The sequence below is a fragment of the Puma concolor genome, chromosome B2, assembly GCF_028749965.1.
Source record: "Puma concolor isolate L17-30 chromosome B2, mPumCon1.1.hap2, whole genome shotgun sequence".
NCBI classification, from domain to species: Eukaryota; Metazoa; Chordata; class Mammalia; order Carnivora; family Felidae; genus Puma; species Puma concolor.
Genome location: NC_141671.1, coordinates 152,357,491 through 152,382,329, shown reverse-complemented (window position 1 = coordinate 152,382,329; position 24,839 = coordinate 152,357,491). Strand labels below are relative to the sequence as shown.

General features: G+C 46.8%; 1 protein-coding gene across 1 annotated transcript in view; it reads right to left on the bottom strand.

Annotated features, from left to right (window-relative positions):
* Positions 1-24,839, bottom strand: part of AFDN (afadin, adherens junction formation factor) — a 142,530-nt gene that overhangs the window by 67,778 nt on the left and 49,913 nt on the right. The window contains 6 exon segments of the mRNA XM_086708319.1: positions 4,798-5,060; positions 5,879-5,973; positions 10,539-10,589; positions 13,456-13,623; positions 14,970-15,081; positions 22,467-22,624. Of these exon segments, the coding sequence (XP_086564445.1) occupies positions 4,798-5,060; positions 5,879-5,973; positions 10,539-10,589; positions 13,456-13,623; positions 14,970-15,081; positions 22,467-22,624 (847 nt within the window).

Sequence of the window (24,839 nt, the reverse complement as noted above, 5' to 3'; positions counted from 1 at the left end):
GGCACCTGGGTGGTTCAGTCGGTCAGGTGTCCAACTCTTGACTGTGGCTCAGGTCACAGTTCACGGTACTGAGAGCCCCACTGCAGGCTCCGTGCCGACAGCGTGAAGCCTCTCTCTCTGCCCCTCCCCTCATGTGCTCAAGCTCTCTCTCTCAAAATAAATACACGTTTAAAAAAAAATTTTTAAGTCCTACTCAATAATGAGGGTAAATACAATCCATTAATCCCAGCCCAAGAGAGAGGCCCAATAAAAGGAAAACAAAGAGCCCTAAAAATATCTGGAAACCGACAAGATGGGTTAGTGCCTACATTTCCGGGACTTCTGCACAAGACAGTCAAAGAGAATGATAACCTCTTTTGTTACAGTATTTGAAAGACAAGGGTCTAGTTTCACAGCACTGTGGTAACTTTAAACTCATGTTTAAGCCCAATCTATAGAATGAAACCGCAAAGAGATGAGGAACTCAAAACAATTCTTCAAATTAGAAAATCTGATACAAATTCCTCCTCTACTTCATCACTAAGAAAATCAAATCATCTGGAGGGGCACCTGGGTGGCTCAGTGGGTTGAGCACCCGACTTCCACTCGGGTCATGATCTCACGGTTCGTGGGTTCGAGCCCCCGTCGGGCTCTGTGCTGACAGCCCAGAGCCTGGAGCCTGCTTCAGATTCTGTGTCTACCTCTCTCTCTGCTCCTGACCTAGTCATACTCTGTCTCTGTCTCTCTCAAAAATAAACAAACATTAAAAAAGAAAGAAAGAAAGAAAGAAAGAAAGAAAGAAAGAAAGAAAGAAAGAAAGAAAGAAAGAAAAAGAAAGAAAAGAAAAGAAAAGAAAAGAAAAGAAAAGAAAATCATCTTGAAGTGCAAAATAAAGGGGTGCCTGTGGGGCTCAAGTCGGTTGAGCATCCGACTCTTGGTTTTGGCTCAGGTAATGATCTCCACCTTCATGAGTTCAAGCCCCAGGTCGGGCTCTATGCTGACAGTGTGGAGCCTGCTTGGGATTTTCTCTCTCTCTGCCCCTCCCCCACTAGTGTGGACACACACACTCGAAAAATAAACATTAAAAAAACTACAAAATATCATCACTTTGAAATAGGAACTTGAGAAAGTAAAAGCATTTACTGAAAGTTACATTTTCTCATCTCTCCTGTGTCACTAAGATGTTTACAAAACATAGAAACTGTTCTCCTGGTTTCTGATGATTTGAATGGGAAATTCAGTTTAGCTATTCTGTCTCTGGTAATGCAAAAAAGAAGTATGATAGTTCACCTCCGTCATCTCTCAAAGCTACATATACACCTTACCCACCCCTAACTCCCTCTTATCAACACACAGAAACATAGCCAAAGCCTTCTTGACTCCACCTGTAATTATTCTAGAATAACAAATTCATTTAACACCATGCAAAACTCATTATTTTTTCACCAAAGCTGACAAAACTAAAATTTAACATGGACTCAGCTGTATTACATTCTGGATACACTAAACGATTCCAAAGTGACTTTATTCATGACTTTGATGACATTATCTCAGCATGACCTGTGAGGGCAAGAACCAGGTCTTGATCACATCAGCACTCAGAGCACAATGACACATGACACTGGTGCTCAATGAATACAGACTAGATAAATACATAAGTGAATAGATGAATGAATAAAATTCCCACGCTGACCATCAACATCAAATTGTGCTACCCTAGGGGCACAGTCGGTTAAGCGTCCGGCTTCGGCTCAGGTCATGATCTCGTGGTCCGTGAGTTCGAGCCCCGCGTCGGGCTCTGTGCTGACAGCTCAGAGCCTGGAGCCTGTTTCGGATTCTGTGTCTCCCTCTCTCTGTCCCCTCCCCTGCTCACACACAGTCTGTCTCTCTCTCAAAAACAAACATTAAAACAAGAAAAAAAACCACAATGAGATGTCATCTCACCCAGTTAGAATGGCTATTACTGAAAACATTAACAAGTGTCATAGGAGGGAAATACCAGGTGTTGGCAAGATTGTGGAGAAGAGGGAACCAGTGCGCAGTCTTGGTGGGAACGTAAATTTGTGCAGCATTGCGGGAAACAGTACGGAGTTCCTCAAAAATGAAAAACACAAGCCCCATACGATCCAGCAATTCCACTACTGGGTATTTATCTGAAGAAAATGGAAACGTGGACTCGAAAAGGCAGATCTGCACCCTAGGCTCACTGCACATAATTTACAGCAGCTGAGATATCAAAGCAACCTAAGGGTCCCTTGACAGATAAATGAATAAAGTCGCGGTGTGTGTACATGTACGTACACACACACACACACACACACACACACACACACACACACACACGAGTATTACTCAGCTAGAAAAAAGCAGCTTGCCATTTGCCACAACAGGGATGGACCCTAAGAGCACTGTACTAAGTAAAATAAGCCAGACGGAGAAAAACAAGCACCGTGTATCTCACTTATATGTGGAATGTAAAAAGATGAAAACAAAAACAAAAGCTCATAGACACAGAACAGACTGGCAGTTGCCAAAGGCAGAGGCTGGGAGGTGGGTGAAGTGGGTAAAAGGTAGAAACTTCCAGTTATGAAATAAATAGAAGTCCTGGGGACGAGACGTACGGCATGGAAACTATAGTTACTACTGTACTGCAGGTCTGCAAGTTGCTAAGAGAGTTAATCTTAAAAGTTCTCATCACAAGTACAAATAACTGTGCGCAGGTCTGGTAACGGACGCTTCCCAGGCTGTGTGCCCACTTATACCGCATCAGAATGCTGTGCACCTGAAGCTAATATATGTCGATTACACCTCGGTTAACACACACACACATACACACGTCTGTGAAATATTAAATACTTGGGTTATCGATCTAGAAATGTGTCTAACAGTTGGACAATAGAACAAAATTATGTGTTTATAAAGAAATGACACTTCTTTCTCATCTATGGATGTACACGTAAGCACTGGTATATTCAACCAGTGAGCAGTTTCACCAGGTTGATATGAAAAAGATGTAATGATAATTAACATAAAATTTCACAGCACATTCCTGTCTAGGAGACCTAAGCCACGTCCTTGACACGACCTCTGCTTCTGGCCAGAGACACAACAAGGAGACGACTGTCGGCCCCCAAAGCAGGGACCATTACGGCAGAACAGCCGGGAGTGATCCCTCCACGGAAAACATCCCAGGGCAAGACGTCCCAGGGCAAGACATCGCGGCGGTGGTGCGCCCACGCTCAGCAGCAGATGCAGACCGTTACCACCGCCACCAGCAGACACGGGACCCGCGACTCAGGGACAAAGCACAGCTGGGGGTAACCGCAGGAACTGCTGAAAATCAACATGGAACACACCAGAAGAAACCGCGTCGTACGATCATGTCTTTGGAATGAGTGTGGCAAGAAAACCCTCAGGCAGGCAGAGCGGTCTCTGGTGCTGAAAGAAAGCAGAGCTGAAGAAAAGCTGAGGACTAAAATGGAAAACATTAAAAATAATGAAAAATGAAAGGAAATGAAACAAAACCATCTGAACACGACTATGTGCTGAAAGAAAAGAGGCTACGTATAGGTCATGACACAGACGGGAAAGGAGGATGTGCCTGATAAATAAACAGGACCTTAAAAAAAGAAGAGAAAAGCTCCTCCCAGATGCGAAACAGAAGGGTGAGGTTGGACACGCGTTCAGCTTAAAGTTGGAACAGCATCAGACAGAAATGGACTTTGAGTGGGAAGGCCCTTGTTGGTTTTCCTTAGGAACGGAGATCGAGGGATGGGTCCAGTGTCGCAACTGGGAGCTCAAAGTGAGAGGCGACCAGCCCGTGACACGTCCCACACCCTATCTGCCCACATGGACGTGTGTGAGGATCCCCAAAGTGTCAGCGTGCAGAGGGACGTCACGTCTTTACTGGCACCAGCTGCCTCTGATCGCTTCCTTGGCCAGGACTCCACAAGGACCCAGGACGAACTGATAACCCACCAGGCACCATCATGGTAGGCTTTATAAAGCCGAGAAACCGGCAAGAGACAATTCCAAGCAGCTACAAGTTCGCACCTGGCCCACAACGCGAGCTCTGAGCGGTGGGCTGAGCAAAGGCAGGCCCCAGAAGGAAACAATGGGCCGGGCAGCACAGAGAGCGGCCCCGCGCGGTTCCTGGCCCCACATCCTGTTCCCGGCACGCTCCTGGAGCAGGGCTCCTGCGGCAGGCTCTCTGGTGGCCATCAACGGCACGAGCCGTTGGGCTCAAAGGGCCACGTGGCTATTTTCCCAAGACCCGTGCCCTAGCAACCTGCGGAACGGATAACAGAGTAGCCAGACAGCGAGCGCCTGCTTTATAAAAAACGATCAGTGTCCTAATGAAGTCCTACTCCCTCCCCACTCAGGAACTTCTACTAGATGGCCAGTAAGGACTTTTGTTTTCTGGTGACAGGCCCACGTGGCAAGTCCTCAGAAAGGCACCAGGTGGAGCTGAGACACTTCTAATGCCGCACGTGTTTCACTAACGCGGGCAGAAAAACACCTCCACAAAAGTTGTAGCTCCACGGGACCATCACGGAGAATACCACCAGTTCTTCCTAAGAGTAAAGTATCGGCCAAAAAGACAAACTCTGAAAATAATTTAAAAACCAGCCCCAACTTCCAATGTTCAGATAAAGTCAAGACCTCTTTCTTCCTCCTCCAAAACCAGCCCAAATCAACAAGAACAAACCCCACTTGGAATGTTTAAAAATAAAATCACCTGTAATAACGCACGCCTAATTCTGATCACTTCTCACATAATCAGACACCCTAAAACTCTCACAGCCGACATAGAATTACCCAGGCTTCTGTCTGGGGCCCTTGGCCGTCAGGCCTCCATCCACGGGTCTCTTGGCCACTGCGTGGTCCTGGCTGGGGTCCACAAACTTGAACACGTGTGACGCCCCAAACTGCACTTTCATCCCACTCTGCAGCATGGTTGTCTCGGAGATGCGCTGTCCTTCCACGTATGTCTCGGCGTCCATGCTTCTCGGAGTCACGGTGACAACTCCATCCATGTTAGTGAGGTCACAGTGATGGGGCTGAATTCCTGATCCAAACAGCTAAGATAAAATCAAAGAAACTTCCGTCACAAAGGACACAGTACTTAAAAACAGAACTTTTGGTACTTTTCGGTGGATTTCCTCCCAACAGTACAAAAGTAAACACTGTCAAAATAGTGTCAAACTGAACACATTAATTTTAGCATCCAGTAACCTGACTGAAGACATACGGAGTTGAAAAGCACACGGCCACCTGAAACATTTATCAGATAATAATCTGTACAGATCATTAGGATCACACACTCTTTACCTGTCTTACCGCTATGCTGAAGGAGGGATGTTAGAACAGGAAAGGACACTAATGACCTGACCCATCATTTGCAGTCGGCAAAGGGCAGCACAGGAGAAAGGGCGGTCTGCCAGAGTTCAGCTGAGTTCTATCAGGTAAGGAACCCAAACTTCCTCTTTAAAGAACACTTCATGCTGTTTTCATTAAGTACCTGAGAACCACATCCTGCTAACATTTTAACTACCGTTCAGGAAGCCCCCACTGCTACGGGCATCAGTCCCAGCAACAGGACTCTCACACAGGCCACCTCCTCTAATCCTGACAAAGACCCATGAAGTCATCACCACCTTCTGGAGAAAAGCAGTCTCAGAGGAACACGATGACCACATCAAGTTTCTAGAGGTGGAGAGGGGACCTAATTTCACAGCCTGCTCTGTTCACACTGGAGCATTTCTTTATGTTAAAAGATAAAGTCTTTCCTTTCTGTCCACTCCTTCATCCGCTGCCGTGCGGCAGGCCCTGCGCTACGTGCCCTTGCCCACCCAAGTGTGAGCTACGGAGGGAGCTAGACCTGTGGCCACCCGCGCACCTGGATGGAGTTCTCCTCGAACTTCTCTGTCCCGACCTCAGTAACGCTCAACTGAAGGCGGTAAAGCTTGGGCTTGTCCCTGGAGTCAGAACCATCTGCAAAAGGAAAAAGTACAGAACTTCATTTGTAAAGTGTAATGTTCCTGTCATGTCATTTGAAACAGGCCAACAAAGCAAACAAAAGCTTGTCTTAGAATGAACGACAGCTCTCAATTCTCAGGATTTCTTATCAAAAAACTCCCCAAATTTATGCCATGCAATTTAAATGGATATACAGAAACTTCCCATTAAGACACAAACACATCAGCTGTTTCATGTGACTTAAGGTGCCAACATCATCATCTATAACCACCATCTTCTTACCACATGAAAAGAAATCTCTCCGCCATACGGCCCTGGATTTTTGTTAACGATTCTGAAGAGCAACTCTATTAGGTAAAGATGACCAACACATACGGACTTCCCTTCAGACCAGATCCTCCTCCCAGCAAACCTGCCATGCAGACCGCACACGGCAGGCACCAGGTGCACGGACGGGGTATAGCAGGGTCACTGGTGGAAGTTTTAAACATACCACCTCACGGCTCATCCAGACCTTTTGGACCAAGATCTCAGGAGGAGGCCCACGCATACGTCTTCCAAAGAATCTCCCTAGGTGATTCCAATGCCCATTTCTGACATTAAGTTCCAGTAAGAACTACCATCAAATGTGCTTAGCTCCACGGGAACTTGGGGATGGGGGTGGGTGGCTAATCATTTTATACCTCGGTGAACTGTAGATCTTTTTAATTTCCCTGTGCAGGAATCTCTGTGGTGGGCTGGGGACGGGGATGACGTGGGGGAGGAGAAGGGAGAAGACCAAGACAGCTGTTCACTTGTACCCAGATGTTTACTCACTTCTCACCTACTGTACTCAATGCAGGATATGGATCAAAGATTTCTTCAGATTTCAGAGTTGTGAACGTACAAGGAAACAGGCCTCACAGGATCAGTGAGTCCTGACCCGCCTCCAGGCCGTGGCCATCAACCTACACCAGGTCTTTAAAAGGCCGAGTGGAGCCTCCCTGACCTACTTCACTGACATGCTACTACCCTGCAGCCTCACTTATGGGGCCACGAGTCACAATCTCTAGTCGCTGGGATCAGGAGGTAATCGCTTCCGAAATTAAACACTGGGAGCGCACGCGGGGTGTAGACTGTTCAAGTCTCCTGGCTGTGGTGCGGCCTGAGCTCCCGCAGACAAAAGACCCTGCGAGCGCACAAGTCCTATGAGCACTGTTGTCAATTTCACAGTACACACAGAGTAACATTCCAATAACATTTCCCCCTTCTGGCGTATTTCAGAAACCTGTCAAATCTGGATGAAAATAACCTGTATTTGAGAGACACAACATCTCATGTGAATGAGAATTCATCATCTACCACGCTTCACAGCTGGAATATTCTCATCATGTGCGGTGCCACCTGGAGCATTTTTTTTTTTTCCTTAAACAGTTATTCCAACTCCAAGTCCTGACCCAAAATGAGGCACTGGAACCATCCAGGGCTTCCCCTGGACGCGGGCAGTTCCCTTCCATACCCGCAGAGTCCAAGCCCCCTAGGAATGTGTGGGATTTTGCCGGCTTTAAACAGCACAGGCAGTCCCAGTACATAGTCCCGGTCAGGAAGTGGCGTGTGTCGTCCTCCTCAGCACCACAGATCGCTTCATCTTCCTGCCGCTCTCCCTGGTGTACGAGTGTTTTATTTACTTGCCGCCCCATCTCCGAGCTCCTTGGAGGCTCTTTTTTAAATCTCTGTATCTTGGCATTTGGTACAGTGTCTGCTCCACAGTATACATTCAACAAAGATTTAGTTTATTAACAGGAAACAATCAGTGACAGAAAATGAAGAAAATAATGCAATATGGTCACACAGAAATTACACCAATGCATTACAAAGTAAGCAAAAGCAGCAAATAAATGATGAAGAACAATGGTTTCCATACAAAGTTAAAAAATACCAAGAACGTGAAAAATACCAGTTTAGGGGGTGAAAGAAAAACTTGACATGAACATTCTTCTGCATTCTGAGTGCTTCTGAGGGGTACCTTGTGAGCTAAGACGTGGACAGGTTGTGCTTTGCTACATCAGCAGAGTTGCAAGTATAAAGCAGCGGGGAAGTAAGGACCTCTTGCCCCTCCCCCCCATCTCACTGTGCTGGAGACGTCCCGACTGATGGATCAGAGGGAAGCTTCTTCCCGGGTTCCTCAGTTCTTACGACTTCACAGTAACGGAAAACACAGATACGGCCTCCAGGGGTGGATTCTGAGTGAGCCAAATGGCAGCGACCAAACTCACTGGATACAGTGGGGTTTGGCCGGAGCTGGGGAGTACGGGCAGGGGAGGCAGGTCACCTTCAAATGATGGACATCTTTCTTTTTGGAACATTTCACTCCTCTGTCCTTAGTAAAAGGACAGGGACCATCTCATGGGTGTTAACGAACATGGAAACGTGGTACCTGAAACAAACCCTTGTATTTCCCCCCCTGCTCACTCAACAGTGCTCCAAGGACCATTCACTCCCGCCTGAGCACCTCTCTTCCGCACACAGGACAGACCTGCAGAGCCTTTAAAAGCACAGACGAGTCTAAGTAACTCTCCCTCCAACAGCAGTGCTTCTAGCAGGTTGTTGTTTTACTGTCCTGACAGAAAGTCAAAAGTATATAAAATATTCAAGTAGTTTGAAATTCAAAAGGCACAGAAAGTATACAATGAAAAACAGCCTTCTTTTCCCGGCCTAATTGTCCACCCAGAAGCAAATCTTGAAAATCTGTTTTATGCACATACAATTAAGCAACTCAACACACATTTTTTTCTTTTTTCTGGACAAACATTAGAACACTCTTTAGGGCTGACAAATGAAATACATGTCATCTAGTCAAATGGGCAATCGCTGGGCCCCATTCACACAAACACTGGGGTTTTATCTAAAATTCAAGTCTCTGGATGTCCTGAATTCTATTTGTCAACTCTGCTACCCCTAAATTACCATTCGCACTGTTCTGCATCTTGTTTCTGTGCTTTTGCCTTTTTTAATTTGAGATATAACCCAAAGTTTTCCTAGTACCCTAAACATTAAGAGAAAACAAGCCCTTATACACAGAAGACCATTTTTTAAAGAGCACTTTTGTTCTTACCCTATGACAATTCTACCCTTCCAGCTCTGCTTTTGCCTTTGCTCATTTCCCAGGGTGAACTTCTGGAAGTTGGTTTCTGGTACGAAATATGGTCTGCCATACCACTTACAAAAGGGGGAGGGATGCGTTCATTTAAAGAAGGCTGAGCCACAGAGCGTTTCTTGTGTCCCAGGGGTGGTGAGAAACTGAACGTACGTTCACATCCCCACAACTTACACTTTGGTGAATCAATGCAATAGTTAAGAAACTATCAAATTTTTGAAGCTTACTGAAACAGAGCTTAGAGCGTATTTTCACTAACTCTATTTAGAAAAGCAAACAAACTAGCTCTTCTTAAATAAAAATGGAAAACTAGAAACACTCTGGTCAAACTTGAGGAATATATACTTTTTTTTTTTTTATACACAGCAGGTTAAAAAAAAAAAAAAAAAGGAAATGTTTTCTCCTTCCTAGTGCTCCATAACTTTACAGTATGAAATTAACAAACACATGAAAACATTAAAGAATCCTTTTCAGGAATAAAAAAGTACAAAACACACAGTAAAAACAGGTCTTAGACTCTATGCATGTAGAAGTATCAAAACAGGTGATAAACATCACTTGCTTAAATGTTCTTTAAAAAGAACAAATGCGGAAGTTCCCAGTTCGGTTAATAACCAATGAAAATGTGTACAATCAGTTTGGAGGAAATGCAACAAACAGAAGATGCTAAAAGGTGGGTAAACTCTATACAGCATGGGAGAGCATTAGAATGTTACATTAACATGTAAAAAAATAACATTCAAAATATAAAAACAAAAAAAGAAATATTTCCATAAAACCAAAAACTACCTGTACTATGGAACGTCACAAAGACACACACAAATTTGAGAAATTCTACGTAAGAAAGTACATCTTCACTCACAAGAAACAGATTTCAACCAGGAGAACAGAGCTAATCCTGGAAACGTCCTATAACGTGGTCGTAACGTAAGCTGAGGGTGGATTCTCTTCCCCTTCGGCCTCCCAAATGTTGTCAGACACACACCACCGACTGGGACAGCCCTCCCCGCCGCATCACAGCCAGGGTGCGTGACAGCAGGGCACCTGCCGCTCCTCTGGGCCTCATTCTTACCCACCACCCTCGCTCTCTTCCCGCCCTGTCCCCTCCTCCCCCAGCTTCTCCCGGCTTCCTAACCTGCCTGGGCAGAGGAGGGGAAGGATAGGAATATCATTCCCGCCCTTCTTCGGCCGCAATCTCTGCAGACTTAACCCGAATAAGGGAACCAGACGTTCCTATAAAAAACGCCTGTATTAAACGAAGCGAACGCTGCATACGGAGCACTTACTGATCCGGATAAGGTGACAGTACAGTCCGTTTCTTAGCATCAAGTTATTCGTATCAATTCAAAAACTCCTGCAGAAAACGTCTGGTCAGGTAACACTGTTCTGCCCAAGACGTCCACTAGCGCCCTAGTCCCAGCAGTAGTAGGAAGCATAGCATTACCTTCGTAAGTGTGATAGCTGTAGTAGGCAAAGTGACTCCTTCTCCCTGGGACTAGGCGCACATGCACGGGGCCCAGGTGAAGGCAGCACCGGCAGGACAGAGGCCACGCGGAGCACGTGAAGAGGGAAGGAGGAGAGAGACAGGAGAGGGTGAGCTGTAGGAGGACACCTTTCAAAGGGTGAAAAGCACATTTCTCCCGCAGTTTTCGGGGCTGTGAGGACAAGACAACAGCGCTCCAGGCAGCGTGTGTGTTAGAAACCAATGCACACTGTTAAGGAAACACCAAGACATCAGGTCACTGAGCAGAAGAGCAAGGGTTAGTTCATCACATAGAAGACGGCCACCCAATGTGGCGGATTCCTTCTGTTAAAAGAACACATTTAAATCCAAATCAAAGAATAAAAGGGCTTTTTACCACCCCTCCATCTCTGCAAAAGCCAGTGAGGACAGTATGAGCACACACCCACGCCTCGGAAACACCGAGCCCGGGCCCTGCCTTGTGGATAGGTGCTCGGTGGGTAACATGTCCGGTGGAAATACAACACTGATCTGTTCAGGACAAACCCACATTTACCAGCATTATTTCCTCGTAAATGGAAACGAAATCCACCTCAGTCAGCATGCTGACTGCTCAACTAGTAATAACGTGAACTTGCAGGGCTCCCGGGGGCTCAGCAGGTTGAGTGTCTGACTTCAGCTCAGGTCATGGATCTCACAGCTCATGAGTTCGAGCCCCGCGTCGGGCTCTGGGCTGGCAGCTCGGAGCCTGGAGCCTGCTTTGGATTCTGTGTCTCCCTCTATCCCTCTGTGCCCCTACCCACTCGCATTCTCTCTCTCAAAAATAAATGAACATTAAAAAAAAAAATTAAAAAAAACCAAAAAACATGAACTTGCAAAAACAGCATGGCCCAGAAAACACAGCATGGCTTCGGCGAGGAAGGCCTCGGCCCGGCTCTCGTCTACCCGGGGGACCGACCGTGTGGCCGATGTGAATCACAGGCTCTTGTGGAACAAGGGCGAGGGAGGCAACCTGGCGGGCAGCCCGAGGCACTGGGGAAGGAGGTCAGACCACAGGGAGGCACCTGAGGGCAGGGACGGCTCTGGTACCTCGCCCTCCCTGAAGCAGAAGCTCCGTCAAGGTGGGTAAAGGCAGCAGGGCGCCAGCAAGGAGGGACACATGCGACCAAGAACCCCACGCATGCTGCGCCAACATCTAGAGAAAGGTTTCTCTGCAGGGCCTATTCTCGTCCCACACACATGCCTACAAAACTCCTTTGTGTTTAACAGGGTGACTACAAACATGAAATGAGCAGGGAAAACAGCAGTTCTCACTAGAATGTCAGTGGCCCAGGTCTCAGCAGGTCTCATCTGTCTTGCTGTGGCTCTACCTCAGAGGCCCTGACCAGGGATGGCCTGACACGTGGTGAGACAGATGCACGGATGAATGCTCGCCCCGGCTCTGCTCCCCATGCAAACCCCCTTCCCACTGTCCTCTGAAAATTACCCCATGTCAGCTCTTTATCAGGTCCCTCCAGACAGACACTCCTGAATCCTCAAAAATTTAGGTTTGGAGAAAACCATTAGCTTCCAGCATGCAATGCAAACTTTCAAAAAGCAGACCCAATGATCCTAGAAACTTCTAAGTTCCGACACATCGGCTGGCCCTCAGATGCCGTCACTGCCTCAGATGGCCACCGTGTGCACACGCCCTCTGGTCGCACAGCAATACCGGGGCCAGGGCTCCAAACCACAGCGACAAGTTTAAATGAACTTTTCGGTCAGAGAACCGAGGGACAAAGCAACACTAACACATTCCTCACAAACAGCTCACCGATTCTGATAATTCCTCAAACATAACAAGTATAAAAACTACCACTTACAAGCACACCGCCACCGAGCATAAGTTACAGAGCATCGGCCCAAACCCCACTTTCCCGCGTCCACAGAGCCTGCCTGTGCCACCGGCTGCGGGACCACGTCTCGTAAACACCAACGCTCGAGAACCCAAGAACAGAAGGACAGAATTCCTGTCTGAGCAACTCCAGACGACCTACACAGCCACTTGGGTTTGCAGCTTCTTCTGTAATTACTAATTGAGCTTTATCGGAAAGCAGTCCTGGGCACGAGAGCGCAATCTCTGTTCTTCAAAGCATTTCAGAATACGGGGGACCCTCCACCATTTTAAGCCAATGAATAAAAAATAGTTTAGCTGAACGACCAAGAGGTCATGTGTGTATTTACATACGTCACATACACACACATTTTACTCTACATCCAGATGTGTGTATAAAACACCTCTGTAAGGACATTCATATATTTCTTTGCCTCTAAGGCTAATTTAGAACAGCTTTAGAGAAGAGCTCTAAAAAGAAACCGAGCACTAACATGAAAAGAAACCCAGTCTGTTAGGATTCTAAAACCAAATATCCTTCCTCTTCTAGATGGATTACTGTTCTGTTCACCTTAAAGGTACTCTTTCTCACACTGTTCACACATTCAACAGGACACGTATCCCACGTGTACCTGCTTGTATTAAATTTGCCCAAAGAGTACATTCCAGTTTGTCATTTTTAGGAGACTAAGTATTTTATAAGGTTATTTTGGGAAAAACATTTTCTAAAGAAGTGTATCATTTATCCTTAAACACCTCATACTCACGGTTTTAAATTTTGTTTTTCAATATTCATTTTTATCCACGTGAACTTTATTTTTATGCGTAAACATACATGTCCCATATAACCTCAAGGTTCTGGGTCGTTTTGTTATTTTTTTAAAAAATGTCATCTTATGAGAGTAACTTTTTAAAAAATAAATGGTCTAAAAAAGGTTTTCAGCCAACCGAAAGAGTACTTAAATACAATTCCTTACAAGTAAAACATTTAAAGCTGAAACAACATGCACCGATCATCCTTCTCACCTGGGCTGAGCTCCACCAGGTAGGGCAACTTCTCAGGCGGAAGTGCTGAGCCGTAGCCGGAACCCTCGGCTCTCTCTTTCCCTTTCACCAGCTTCCCGTCAACATGTTTCTTCGTTTTCTTCGGGACGTAGTCTGGCGGCCTCCTCTTCAACTGAAAGACTAAAACCCCTAGAACAGAATGTTGTAAATCATCAACCAGACTCAAACAGGCGAGGATGGCTGAGTGACCGATGGCCAACTCCCCTAAGATTTATCAGGAAAATATAACTTAATAACATCTTTCAAGGAATGATCGAGTGAAGGTTTACTCAATTTATACTTTTACTCAGTGGAGGAAATATTAGTCACTCGTATTCTGAAAAACTCTGGTAGCCGTGTGCAAAGATTATTTTTTTAATTTTCAATGTTATCTTTGAGAGAGCGTGCAAGCAAGCGAGCACGATGAGCAGGGGAGGGGCAGAGAGAGAGGGAGACACAGAGTCCGAAGCAGGCTTCAGGCTCCGAGCTGTCCGCACAGAGCCCGACGTGGGGCTCGAACCCACAAACCAGGAGGTCATATGACCTGAGTTGCAGTCAACACTTAACCAACTGAGCCACCCAGGCGCCCCTACAAAGATTTTAAATCAATGACTACCCAAGCATATTACATGCTTGAAAAATACCAGAGCATCAGTTTAAGAATAAATGAATGCTTATATTGGTAACTAACCCTATGATCAGTTTACACACACACACACACACACCACCACCACCACCACCACCACCACCACCACCACCACCACCACCACCACCACCACCACCACCACCACCACCACCACCACCACACATACACAAATACATACACACAAAAATGTTTTTAGTTGATCTGATTTTTATTTAATTCAACTGAATTAACTCAGAATTCAAAGCAATCTGACTTTATAATACAGTTCAATTTTAAACAGTCTAGAGAAAGCACTAAGCACAAGTGTACTTTTTAAACCACCAACATACATTCAAGCACTGATAGGATGAATTGGCAATAAATCTTTATGTCTTTACTACACAAAGGTCCTCCACTGAACGACAGTTAGCTTATCACGTGGAACTGAGAGCAAAATGAGACTTTATCAAAACATGGCTTTCAACCTTCCTGCTCTGAAACAATCGGCAGAAACTGAACAGTGAAAAGTCTGGTTTATTATCTGAAATGACCGAATTACTGACAATCTTTGGGGCTGCAGGTTACAGTCCCCCCTGTAATCAATCCGCCCACCTGGTCAGCACAGACAGGACTCCGGCTCCTCCTACCACAGCGTGACAGCCCGCTCCGGGCCCACACCCCCACTGCACGTGGGCTGAGTGTGGCGCTCAGGACAAGGGACCAGAGGAGCCATTCAGCAGGTCTAGGGAGGAGGGCATAGACAGCCACGCCCGCTCTCCTGCACCCCTGACAGTGTCACACAGCTGACGCCTCAGGCAGAGGTTTAATGTAGCATATGAATGATTCTGTAACAAATAAAATTACCCTTTACCTCGGTCAGTTGGCCACTCCCTGAAGATCTGTAAAGGACACTCGTCATCATCGAGGATCGTTTCTTTAGCACCGTTTTCATCCGAATGCTGGGCTCCAGGAGGCAGCATAACCTGAAAGGAACAAATAATTAACTGTGACGACACCAGGATTCAGAAAAAAGAACTTCCTGTAAATAAAAGTCACAATAGAATTAAATGGACCAAACCCTACCACCAATCCTCAAACCACCAATCCTTAAACCACCAACAAAGGTGGAGGAGCACTGCGGGGAAGCGGCTTCCAACACGGCTCAGCCTGCTGGCTGTGCCGCGTCTACTCACTTGCCTCTCTGGCCCCCCAAAAAACTAGTTGAGTAATTGTTTTGTTTTGTTTTTCTTAAAACAAACTCTTATGGAAGGACTGTACGTACTGGTCAAATTGTGAGCAATTTCCTCAGGAAAGATCACTCTACTGTAGCTCAATCTCCCTGGTCCCTAACCCACTTGCGCACTATCCGGTCATCATTTTTACAAAATAGTTTCATCTAAGGTGGGATCTCTCAGGATAGCCGTCACATAACGACAAAACAGAATAGCTCTTTCTTGTAGATAATAGCTTTATGATTAAATTTAATCAGATCATTTAGATATACTACAGGGTTATTCACGCAACAGATGTTTTTAAGTGTCTGGTTTAAAATGCTGCATTCACGACACTCTTAAAATTCATCATGCCATAATACTTTTTACTTTATGTTTTCATGGTAGTCAAACAGTTCTCTGAATAACTTGGGAAAGCCCCAATAATCCAGAGTAAAAATGAAGGTGATGGAGGCCCAGGGACCTCATGCACCTGCTGGATCGGCCCACCCTTCATTCAATTTGAAATACTAACACGTCACAACACGACTACAGAAAGTAAAATATGAGAAGCCAAGCCAGTGGCATCGGAACATTATTTTCAACATGCAGTACTGCAACAGAGTTCTGTTCACAGGCCCTACCACCTAGATACAGCCTCACACTCACACACCAGATGGATGAGACTCTTGTACAGAAGCCTACAACATCTCCACACTGCTTCAGATTACTTAAAAAGACAAGTGCATTACAACACACCCTCTTGCTAAAGTAATTAATCTTTCCTCATACTGCTTTGTACTGAATTTGGTATCTTGGGCTTAGAACACACAGTTCAGGACCTGACCTTCACTCCTCTTTTGCGTCCCGATCTTTGTCACACACCCTGGTAGATCCGGGCACGTACAACTACTCAGAGCTCTCAGAGTAGGCCATGAATTCCATACTTCCGCGATTTCTTGGGCCTGAAGGCCGGTGACCCACTGGCCATGTCTAGCTCAACTACAGCTCCTCCAGGAGGCCTTCCCTGATTGCTCTCATTTCAACACTCCATGTTTCTTTTCTCATTCTTGGCTTCTCTGTAAGTTCCTTTAAAGACAGCTGTTGTTTTTGTAACCTAGCAGAGTATCCAACAAGAGGAACTTAAATATTTGTTGAATAATTAAACAGCTAGAACAACGATGAGTACGGAAGAGCTACATATCACGAAGCTAGCAAGATGGCAAGCCAAGAAAGAAAACAGGATTAAAACGATAATCACCTCCGTACTGCCTACGAAGCAGAATTTGTAAGGATGTGATAGAACAGAAAACCCAAAGCAGGAGACCCTCAAAAGAGATTCAAGTGACCTCAAAGAGGCCCGTCACTACAAGCCCAAAGCAGGCTTTTACAACCTCATGACCCTGATTAAGGTGTCCTTACACTTCTGAAGTTCATCCGTAAAAGTACAGCAGAAATGAAGGAAAGGGAAAAGATGATAAAGTTCATTACCATGTATTATATCGAATGCACCTTTACGTGGAACTGAATATATTTAATGGTCCACGGTCCCCTGGCAGACACTTAAGCAATCCCAAGTACGGAGCACAAGGTCAGGCCCCGGTAACCGAGCTCCTGCCCCAGGTGACCACAGAGTAGCAGGGGCAGGACTCTTACACTACCGATATACTGACTTTATTCTGACCAGGAACACCGTTTATAGCCGCTGCTGACCCCAAGTATAAGAAGCGCGTATCCAAATCCATTCTTATCCGTGGGCCCAATCAGGTGCTTCCCGTGGGTACAGCAGTTCTCACCACGCGCTCCTCAATGGAAGGCAAGGGTCTCCAGGGCCCAGCACTACCGCAGGGTCTCCTCTACTTCAGACTTCACTGCCAGGAGAAAATGCACCAGAATGTCCTGGATCTTCAGGATTTTCCCTCCAGAGGGAATACACAATTACCTTGGCTACCTGCTCTCCCGACCTGACCCGAGGCACCCCCCCCTCCTCAAAGTATGGTGGAATTTCAGGTCGTGATACAGTTTCTCTATCTATGAACGCTAATAGCCAGAAATCCAGTATAAAATATACTTTTGCACGTCTGGAAGCATGGTTTCTCCTTCGAATTCACCAATCCTAGTTCTTACTCTTCCCTAGTAAGACCAAAGAAACAAAAGAGCACGTCAACACCAAACGCTCGTGGTCACCTATCTTCCCCACCCCACGGAGACACGAGCTTTGAGGTGTTTCGTCCCCATTCCCAATCATGCAGGATCACTATGGAAAAGTGAAATACAGAAAAGCCCAAGGAAGAAACGAACCCCACTGTGAGAGAACTATTTTTACGACCACACTTTTGGCAATGATCTTCACCCATCTACCTCACGTAAGAGGCTCCCATCGGCATCACACGTGGTATTTCAAAGTCTTCCATTCCCTGCCTTTCCGCTCATGTAGGTGGGTAGTGACCTGGAGCGTACCCTTCCCACGCATCCACCTTGCTGTATGGTCATGGATGCACACACAGGGGTTCACATTGCTTCATTTTATTTTATGGTAATTGTTTTTCCAAATAAAGGGTGTTTTATAAGACGGGTTTAATTCATCATGTTTCACAGCCACAGGTATTCAATGGTATGGATGGGCATCCCTTGAGTGATGGGTGCGGAGTTTGCTTCTTACTACCTGCTGTAACACACGGGAATGAGAACAAGTCCTCACAGAAACACACTCGGGAATTCACTAGCCCCTTGTTTTAGACAGACCGTAACACTTATCACCTTATTTATAAACACCATTCTCAATCTCAAACGCTAGGTCCACTCTGAAGTGGGTGCTCTGTAGGACGACTGCACAGATGCCCTCCAGACCCTCCTTCGCCACCACTGCTGGGATGACCTCCTGTGCCGGACTCTATTCTGGGAGCCTGGCTGGATCTTTCCCTTTCTTGGCCCACTCCGCCCATCTTGCTGGAGAATACCCTGCGGTACCTTTTTGAGAAAGGATGAATGGGTGGTAAATTTGGCCTTACGGGTTTTGAAAGGTCTTCGTTCCATGTACCTACCATTTGACAATCTGGACTGGAAACCATTTCACTCTGAATTAGAAAGCTACATGTATTCCAGGCTCCGTGACCACTACTGAAATGACTGGCAGCAATCTTGCCCCCCTTTATATGCGACTTGAATCTTTCTCCTTGGAATCCTTGTTTTCTTTTCTCTAGTTTTCTACAATTTCAAAATAATATGCCCTGGTTTGGATCTTTTTCAGTAATTGTACCATCATTCAGTGGGCCTTTTCAAACCAGCAACTCAAACCCTCCTGTTCTGGGAGATATTCTAGTACATTTCTTTGGTAACCTCTCTCTCCCCACGTCCTCTTGCTTTCTCTATCTGACCCTCCTTTAGGTAAGTGTTAGGTATTCTACTGCAGATCTAACTTTCTGATCTTTTCGTTTTGTTCTACACTTGGCATGTTTCCTTACCTTTATCTTTCACCCCTTTTACTGAAACTTTTCTCCTATCCTTTATTTGCTTACATTTATAAACTTCTAAGGTCTGAGTGTCCCTTCTTACAGGACTTATTTGGTCTTATTCCACAGATACACGGTCTTCCTTGTTGTCCAAGTCTCTCGGTTTTTCAACACTTCCGTCTGCTTTCTGTCTTATCTGTGTTCTTTTGCCTGTTTGGGTTGGTCTTTCGTCTCAAAGGTGTTTCAGTGTCTGTTGAACCTTGGCCATCCGTTCACGTTCAACAGTGAGTCACGAGAGAGCTCAAGGTGAGGGCCGTACGTACGTATGTATGCACGAGGATTCCTGCCAGGAGGCCTGAGTGAGGTTACTGGACCAGCGCTTCCACAGGTCAGTTTGCATACACATCCTTCTCACGTGGCCAGAGAGTGCCTTCTGGGAGAAGTCCTTAAATCTTCTGGCCGTCAGCATCCTGGGCAGAGGCTTCCGCTCCACCCTCCAACTTTCAGTCAAGACCCTTGCTGTGCCCTGTGTGCCCGTTACCCCCAAACACAAGGCCTCCTCCCCATCAGGTCGACCACAGCCTTCACACGGAGACAAGAGACGGCAGTTGGAATGGGAAGGAAGTCTGGTGGAGTCCACTGCTTCTGGAAACTTTCAACTCAATATGATTTAGCTCCGCTTTCAATGTGGACTCGGGAAGTGCTAAAGCAACTCATTCCTGGGTCCGCGTGGGCTCGTGACATGGGCACTAGCAAGCTCCTCCCTGGCGGGTTCTCTCCGTAGGCTTTCTGCGGCCCAATGAGCAGGACACCTGTCACCTGCTTCTTCAGAAATTCACTCACAACCCTATCTTCCGCCATCTCTCCTCTCATTCTCTTCGTTCTTGAGCACTTACAACACAGGTTTTTATTTCTTTGTTGTCATTTTAATGGGAAAAAAAACCTGTTCTCTCATCTATTTTCAGCTGACAATTCAACTATATTTATCAAACTACAAATCTACCAAACGGTTTTTCCAACTGAATATAACTTCTTAGCTTTTCAACAAAATTAAAAGGCATAAAACTCAACAAACTCTTTTACTTAATTCAATCTAGCTAATAAAAGAGGTCTGAGACCTCTACTCTGAGCACTACAAAATACTACTGGGAGCACAGAGATCACACACACAGAGGTGCACTCTGTCCACAGCCTAGAAGACTGGAGACTGAGGACAGGGTGTCCCCTGACTTATCTAGAGTCCATGCAAATCCAGTCACAACTCCAGCGGGTTCTGTGCAGAAATGGACAAGCTGATTCTGAAATTTATTCAGAAACAAATAATACAGAATAACTGAAGCAATTTTTAAAAGCAAAAACAGGGGCCCCTGGGTGGCTCGGTCTGTTAAATATCCAGCTTTGGCTCAGGTCATGATCTGACAGCTCATGGGTTCAAGCCCTGCGTCGGGCTCCGTGCTGACAGCCGGGAGCCTGGAGCTTGCTTCAGATTCTGTGTCTCCCTCTCTCTCTCTGCCCCTCCCCACTCACGCACATGTGTGCTGTCTCTCAAAAATAAATATTAGAAAAAATAAATAAAAGCAAAAACCAAATTGGGACTTATTTACCTGATTTTAAGACTTATTATCAATCTAGTTATCGATACAGTGTGGTGTTCACAAAAAGATAAAATACAGATTAACAGACTCCAGAAATAGAACCACACACACATATGGCCAATTGATTTTCAGCAAAGACGTTAAAGCACTCAACGGGGAAAAAAAGAAAGTCCTTTTAACAAATGGTGCTGGGTCAACCAATTATCTGCACCGGAAAAAATGAACACCTGCCCTGATCTCACACCAACATATAGACGCTAACTTGAAATGGAACAGAGACCAAAACGTAAAAACTAAAGTACAAAACTTCAGGAGGAAACTGTTTGCAACCTCAAAAGAGGTAAATTCTTACAGAGAACACAAAAATAATAGAAGGCTTAAAAAAAAAAAATGTATTCTCTAAAGGGCATCATTAAAAAAATGAAAAGGCAAACCAAGCCACAGACTGGGGAAAAAATATTCACAACACATGTATCCTACAAAGGACTTAACACAGAACTATCAAGAGGGAAATTAAAACCGTTTGCCACACGGACATCCCATTATTCGCTATCAGAAAGGCTGATTCTTTTTTTGTCTCTCAAAAGTATTTACTTTTGAGAGACAGAGCGTGAGCGGGGCAGGGGCAGAGAGAGAGGGAGACACAGAATCCGAAGCGGGCTCCAGGCTTCAGCCTCCGAGCCATCAGCACAGAGCCCGATGCGGGGCTCGAACCCACGAACCGCGAGATCACGGCCCGAGCATAAGTCGGACGCCCGACCGACAGAGCCCCCCGGGCGCCCCAGCATGGCCGATTCTTAAAATAATTGACAGTATCAAACACAAATGAGGAAGTAAAGCAACCACAACGTGATTTAATTGCTTTGGAAAACAGTTTCAAAGTTTCCTAAAAAGTTACACATACACCTGCCGCCCAGCATTTACTTAAGAAAACAGGTCTGTGAGGACACCTGCACACACATGCTCAGAGCAGCCTGACCGTAACCGCCCAAAACCCAACGCCGGGAACAACCCAAATGTCCGTCAGCAGGTAAGCGGGTGAAAGCACCGCAAACCATCCATATAACGAAATACTACTCAGCAACCGGAAGGAAGCCAGTGTAGACACGCCCAAGCACGCGGCCGACCCCGAGCTCCCGGTGCCCAGTAGAGGAAAGCAGGCAGAAAGACCGCTCGCTACACGACACCGTTTATGTGCAGTTCTAGTACACGAAACTAAGCGACAGAGAGCACTATCTGGGCTGGAGACGGGGTAAGGGACTTTCGAAGGTGAAGGGGTGTTCCTGGGGTGGGGGGTCGGTACTGGGGACACCGCAGACTTTAAATGCGCACGGTTACCGCCTCTACTTACTCCCCAGTCATCTTGTGCGGCGGGGGCACTAGGGCAAGTAATACATCACGGTTTCGTAATCAACTGCTAAGATGGGGAAAGGAAGGGATTTATTTCTTCTGAAAATCCACTGCCAGGAGGCGATTTTGCCAGAGAAATCCCGGTAATGAAGAAGTCAGCATTTCCTCGTGACTGACTCAAGGGTTAAGAACTTTCCAAGCAGTCTGCCTCAGGAGAGAAAACCTGCTTGATCTCACTTAGTGTCAGCCACTCGGCTGTGAGGAAAAGCATCTCATGGTCTCTGAGTACCAGGGTGAGAGATGCAGGCTTTATCTCCAAGACAGTCCGGCTACTAAACACACCGACCAAACGCTCGTTAGAACAGCAAACTGGAGTCCACTTAAGAGTGGGACCGTCACGAGGTATCTCAGTGAAAACCTTAAGACGACATCGTGAAAAAACACGAAGTCACCTATGTACACAAAATAAGAACTAAAGATATGCGTATATAAAAGCGTGGACAGTGGTTATCCTTTGGTATTAGAACTATGGGTGATTTTATTGTCTTCACCTTTTTACACTTTTTCTTACAATAAGAACATGTATTACTTCTGTAACAGAAGGGGGATTTAACACAGGGTTTCCACGTATTACATTTTAAATGATACAGTGCGAAGAGAACCAGCCTACACCGAAGTTCACTCAAAGGCTATCTTGCCACTTGAACGAGAAGTGCCGGCATATGTAGCAGCGGTAAGTTCTGGCTGGGTAGTCACTTACCCGGGCGATGCAGTAATCTTTAGGGTTCTCCTTCTCCAGACCGTATTTCTCTAGAGCCTCGGCCACAGCAAAGTCAGCAGGATCCGTGGTGGACAGCAGGATTGTCTTGTAGGGAATGTTCGGTTTTAAGCTATCTGCATAAATTCTCAGTGTTCCACCTGAAAAAAAAATTCAGACGTCCTTGAGCACTCCTTTATTTTATCCCAGTAACCGAGACAACTAAAGTTTATGATCACTTTAAAAAAGGGCGTCTAAGTTCCGGCTGCCACGAATGCAACGATGAAATCTGTGTTCCTAATTCCACACTCATTTCCTGTTAGACAACACACGTCAACGGTCAGCTGCTGATCCAGTGGCACCGTATGCTGACTAGTCCTGTGCGACAGAACGGATCCTGTTCCCTCTTCAAGCCCAAGTAGTTCTCGTAACGATGAACCCATTTTCACCACGGTTCAAAGATGAGAAAAGGAAGAAACTCCACGGTGTTCCGACAGTGCTGCCTGTCAACGATTTAGCACACGCGAACTCACACAGAGGCCCGTGTTCCGATGCTGAGGACGCAGCCATGAACAGTCCAGTGTCCTGGCCTTCAAAGAGCTTCTACTCTAGGTGTGGGGTGCAGGGGGCGGGGGGAAAGAGCGACAAGAAAACCTAAGATGGTGGCACGCGTTGTGAAAAACACAAGCACGGTGGTAAGAAAGACCGTAACCAAGAGCTTCCTAAGCTCGTGGGACTGTTCGGCCTTCTCGAAGATGGACACCTGCCATGAGCCCTGGATGGCCAGCGGCGGCGACCTCGCGGCCACCTGAGGAGCTCTCTGGGCAGGGGGCGAGCAGGTGCTAAGGCCTTCAGCTGGCACAGGTCCGGAAGGCTCACTGGCCAGAGATGCACCCGAGGGAAGGCAGGGAAAATGCAGTCAGGCTGACCGAGGCCAGACCACGTGGGACTTCGCAAACCATGATCGCGAGGGCCTGGGTTTTACTCTAGCTGAAGTGGGGGCCACCGGAAGTCCTCAGTTGCACGTGTGCCCGTGCCACGTCGGGAGGCGGGCACAATGCCACCGGTGCTCTCCTAAGCGGCCGGGCTTCCGGCTGAAGCAGAGCCGCAGAGGGGGACGCCGTCCCAGCAGGGAGGCCAGCCGTTAAAGCGCGTGCTCCACTAGCCCAAGGTGCTCCCTTCTGATTTCATCGTGCCCTGCTGCCAAAGGCACATTCGGGGTAATTTATAAGGAAACCACGTACAAGAGAACGAGTAAGAACCATTTTGCAGACACAGGCAACCTGTCCGTACTGTGCCCATCAGACAACCAAGGAGCAAACCAGAACGCCTGTTCTGAAAGCTGATGAGGGGGCCTTGTGCCCTCCCTTAGGAGGCTACCAAAACATGCAAGTGGTCAGAAATCTAGTTTTTCTGAAAAACGTGGCATCTGCTTGAAGTCTAGACAAGTACTTTGCAACCCCAAGGTACAGACTGCAGAGAATCAAACACTTTTTGTCTGAAAAAACTTAAGGTCGGGGCTTCCCAGAAAACCATTTTCAAGACTCAGTAGGGCTCCTACAGATACACAATTTCGAGCAGCATTTCTTCTAAGGGACACGCCACGATGAGGCGGCTGGAAAACTCAGGCTCATGTGGCCAAACTTCACTACTGGATGGGTTACTTTTGGCATCCGTTTATCCGTCTACATCTAACTTGGTTTCAGTGTACTGAGTGTTGAGAGGGTCTAATTCAAACAGTTTCCGGTTTATAAGCCTAACACCACACCACGGTGTCTTTGTCACAGAGGCAGGCACCACCCTCCATGCTGAGGAGGAGGAGTGGAGCAGCTCAGTATAATGGACTAAAACCCATTTGCATCACTGAACGTTTCGGTCTCTGATGAAGGCAGGACTGGAGACGAGCACACGGAGGCCCGCGCCTCTCCAGGACCCCAAGTGCGGGACCCCGGTCACAGCTGGCACTCCCAACACGGGTCGTGAGGACGCCGAGGCGGGAGAATTCCCACACGGTCGCCGACGGTGTCGCAGTAAGAAATCCGTGGCTGTAACTGGTGCTCGTGCCCTGTGCCACGCATCAGCTACCTGAGACGCACGGGACGCTTCCGGGCCGGCTCCTCGGAGGACACCACAGACCGCGCCTGAGTGCTTAACCGTGCTTTACAAAGCCCAGGGGGGGAAGCTTCCTACGGGCCGAGTCCGACGGGCCGTGAAGGGAGTTCAGTCATCAGAACCGAGGGGGCAAACTGTCAACCGAGGGCTGACAAGACAGGGAAGTAATAGACTGAGCGGTCACTCTCGTTACACTCACCCGCACGTGACCACATCCCACGGCTTCTACCGACAGGACAGGTTACGAGAATACATTTTTGTTTT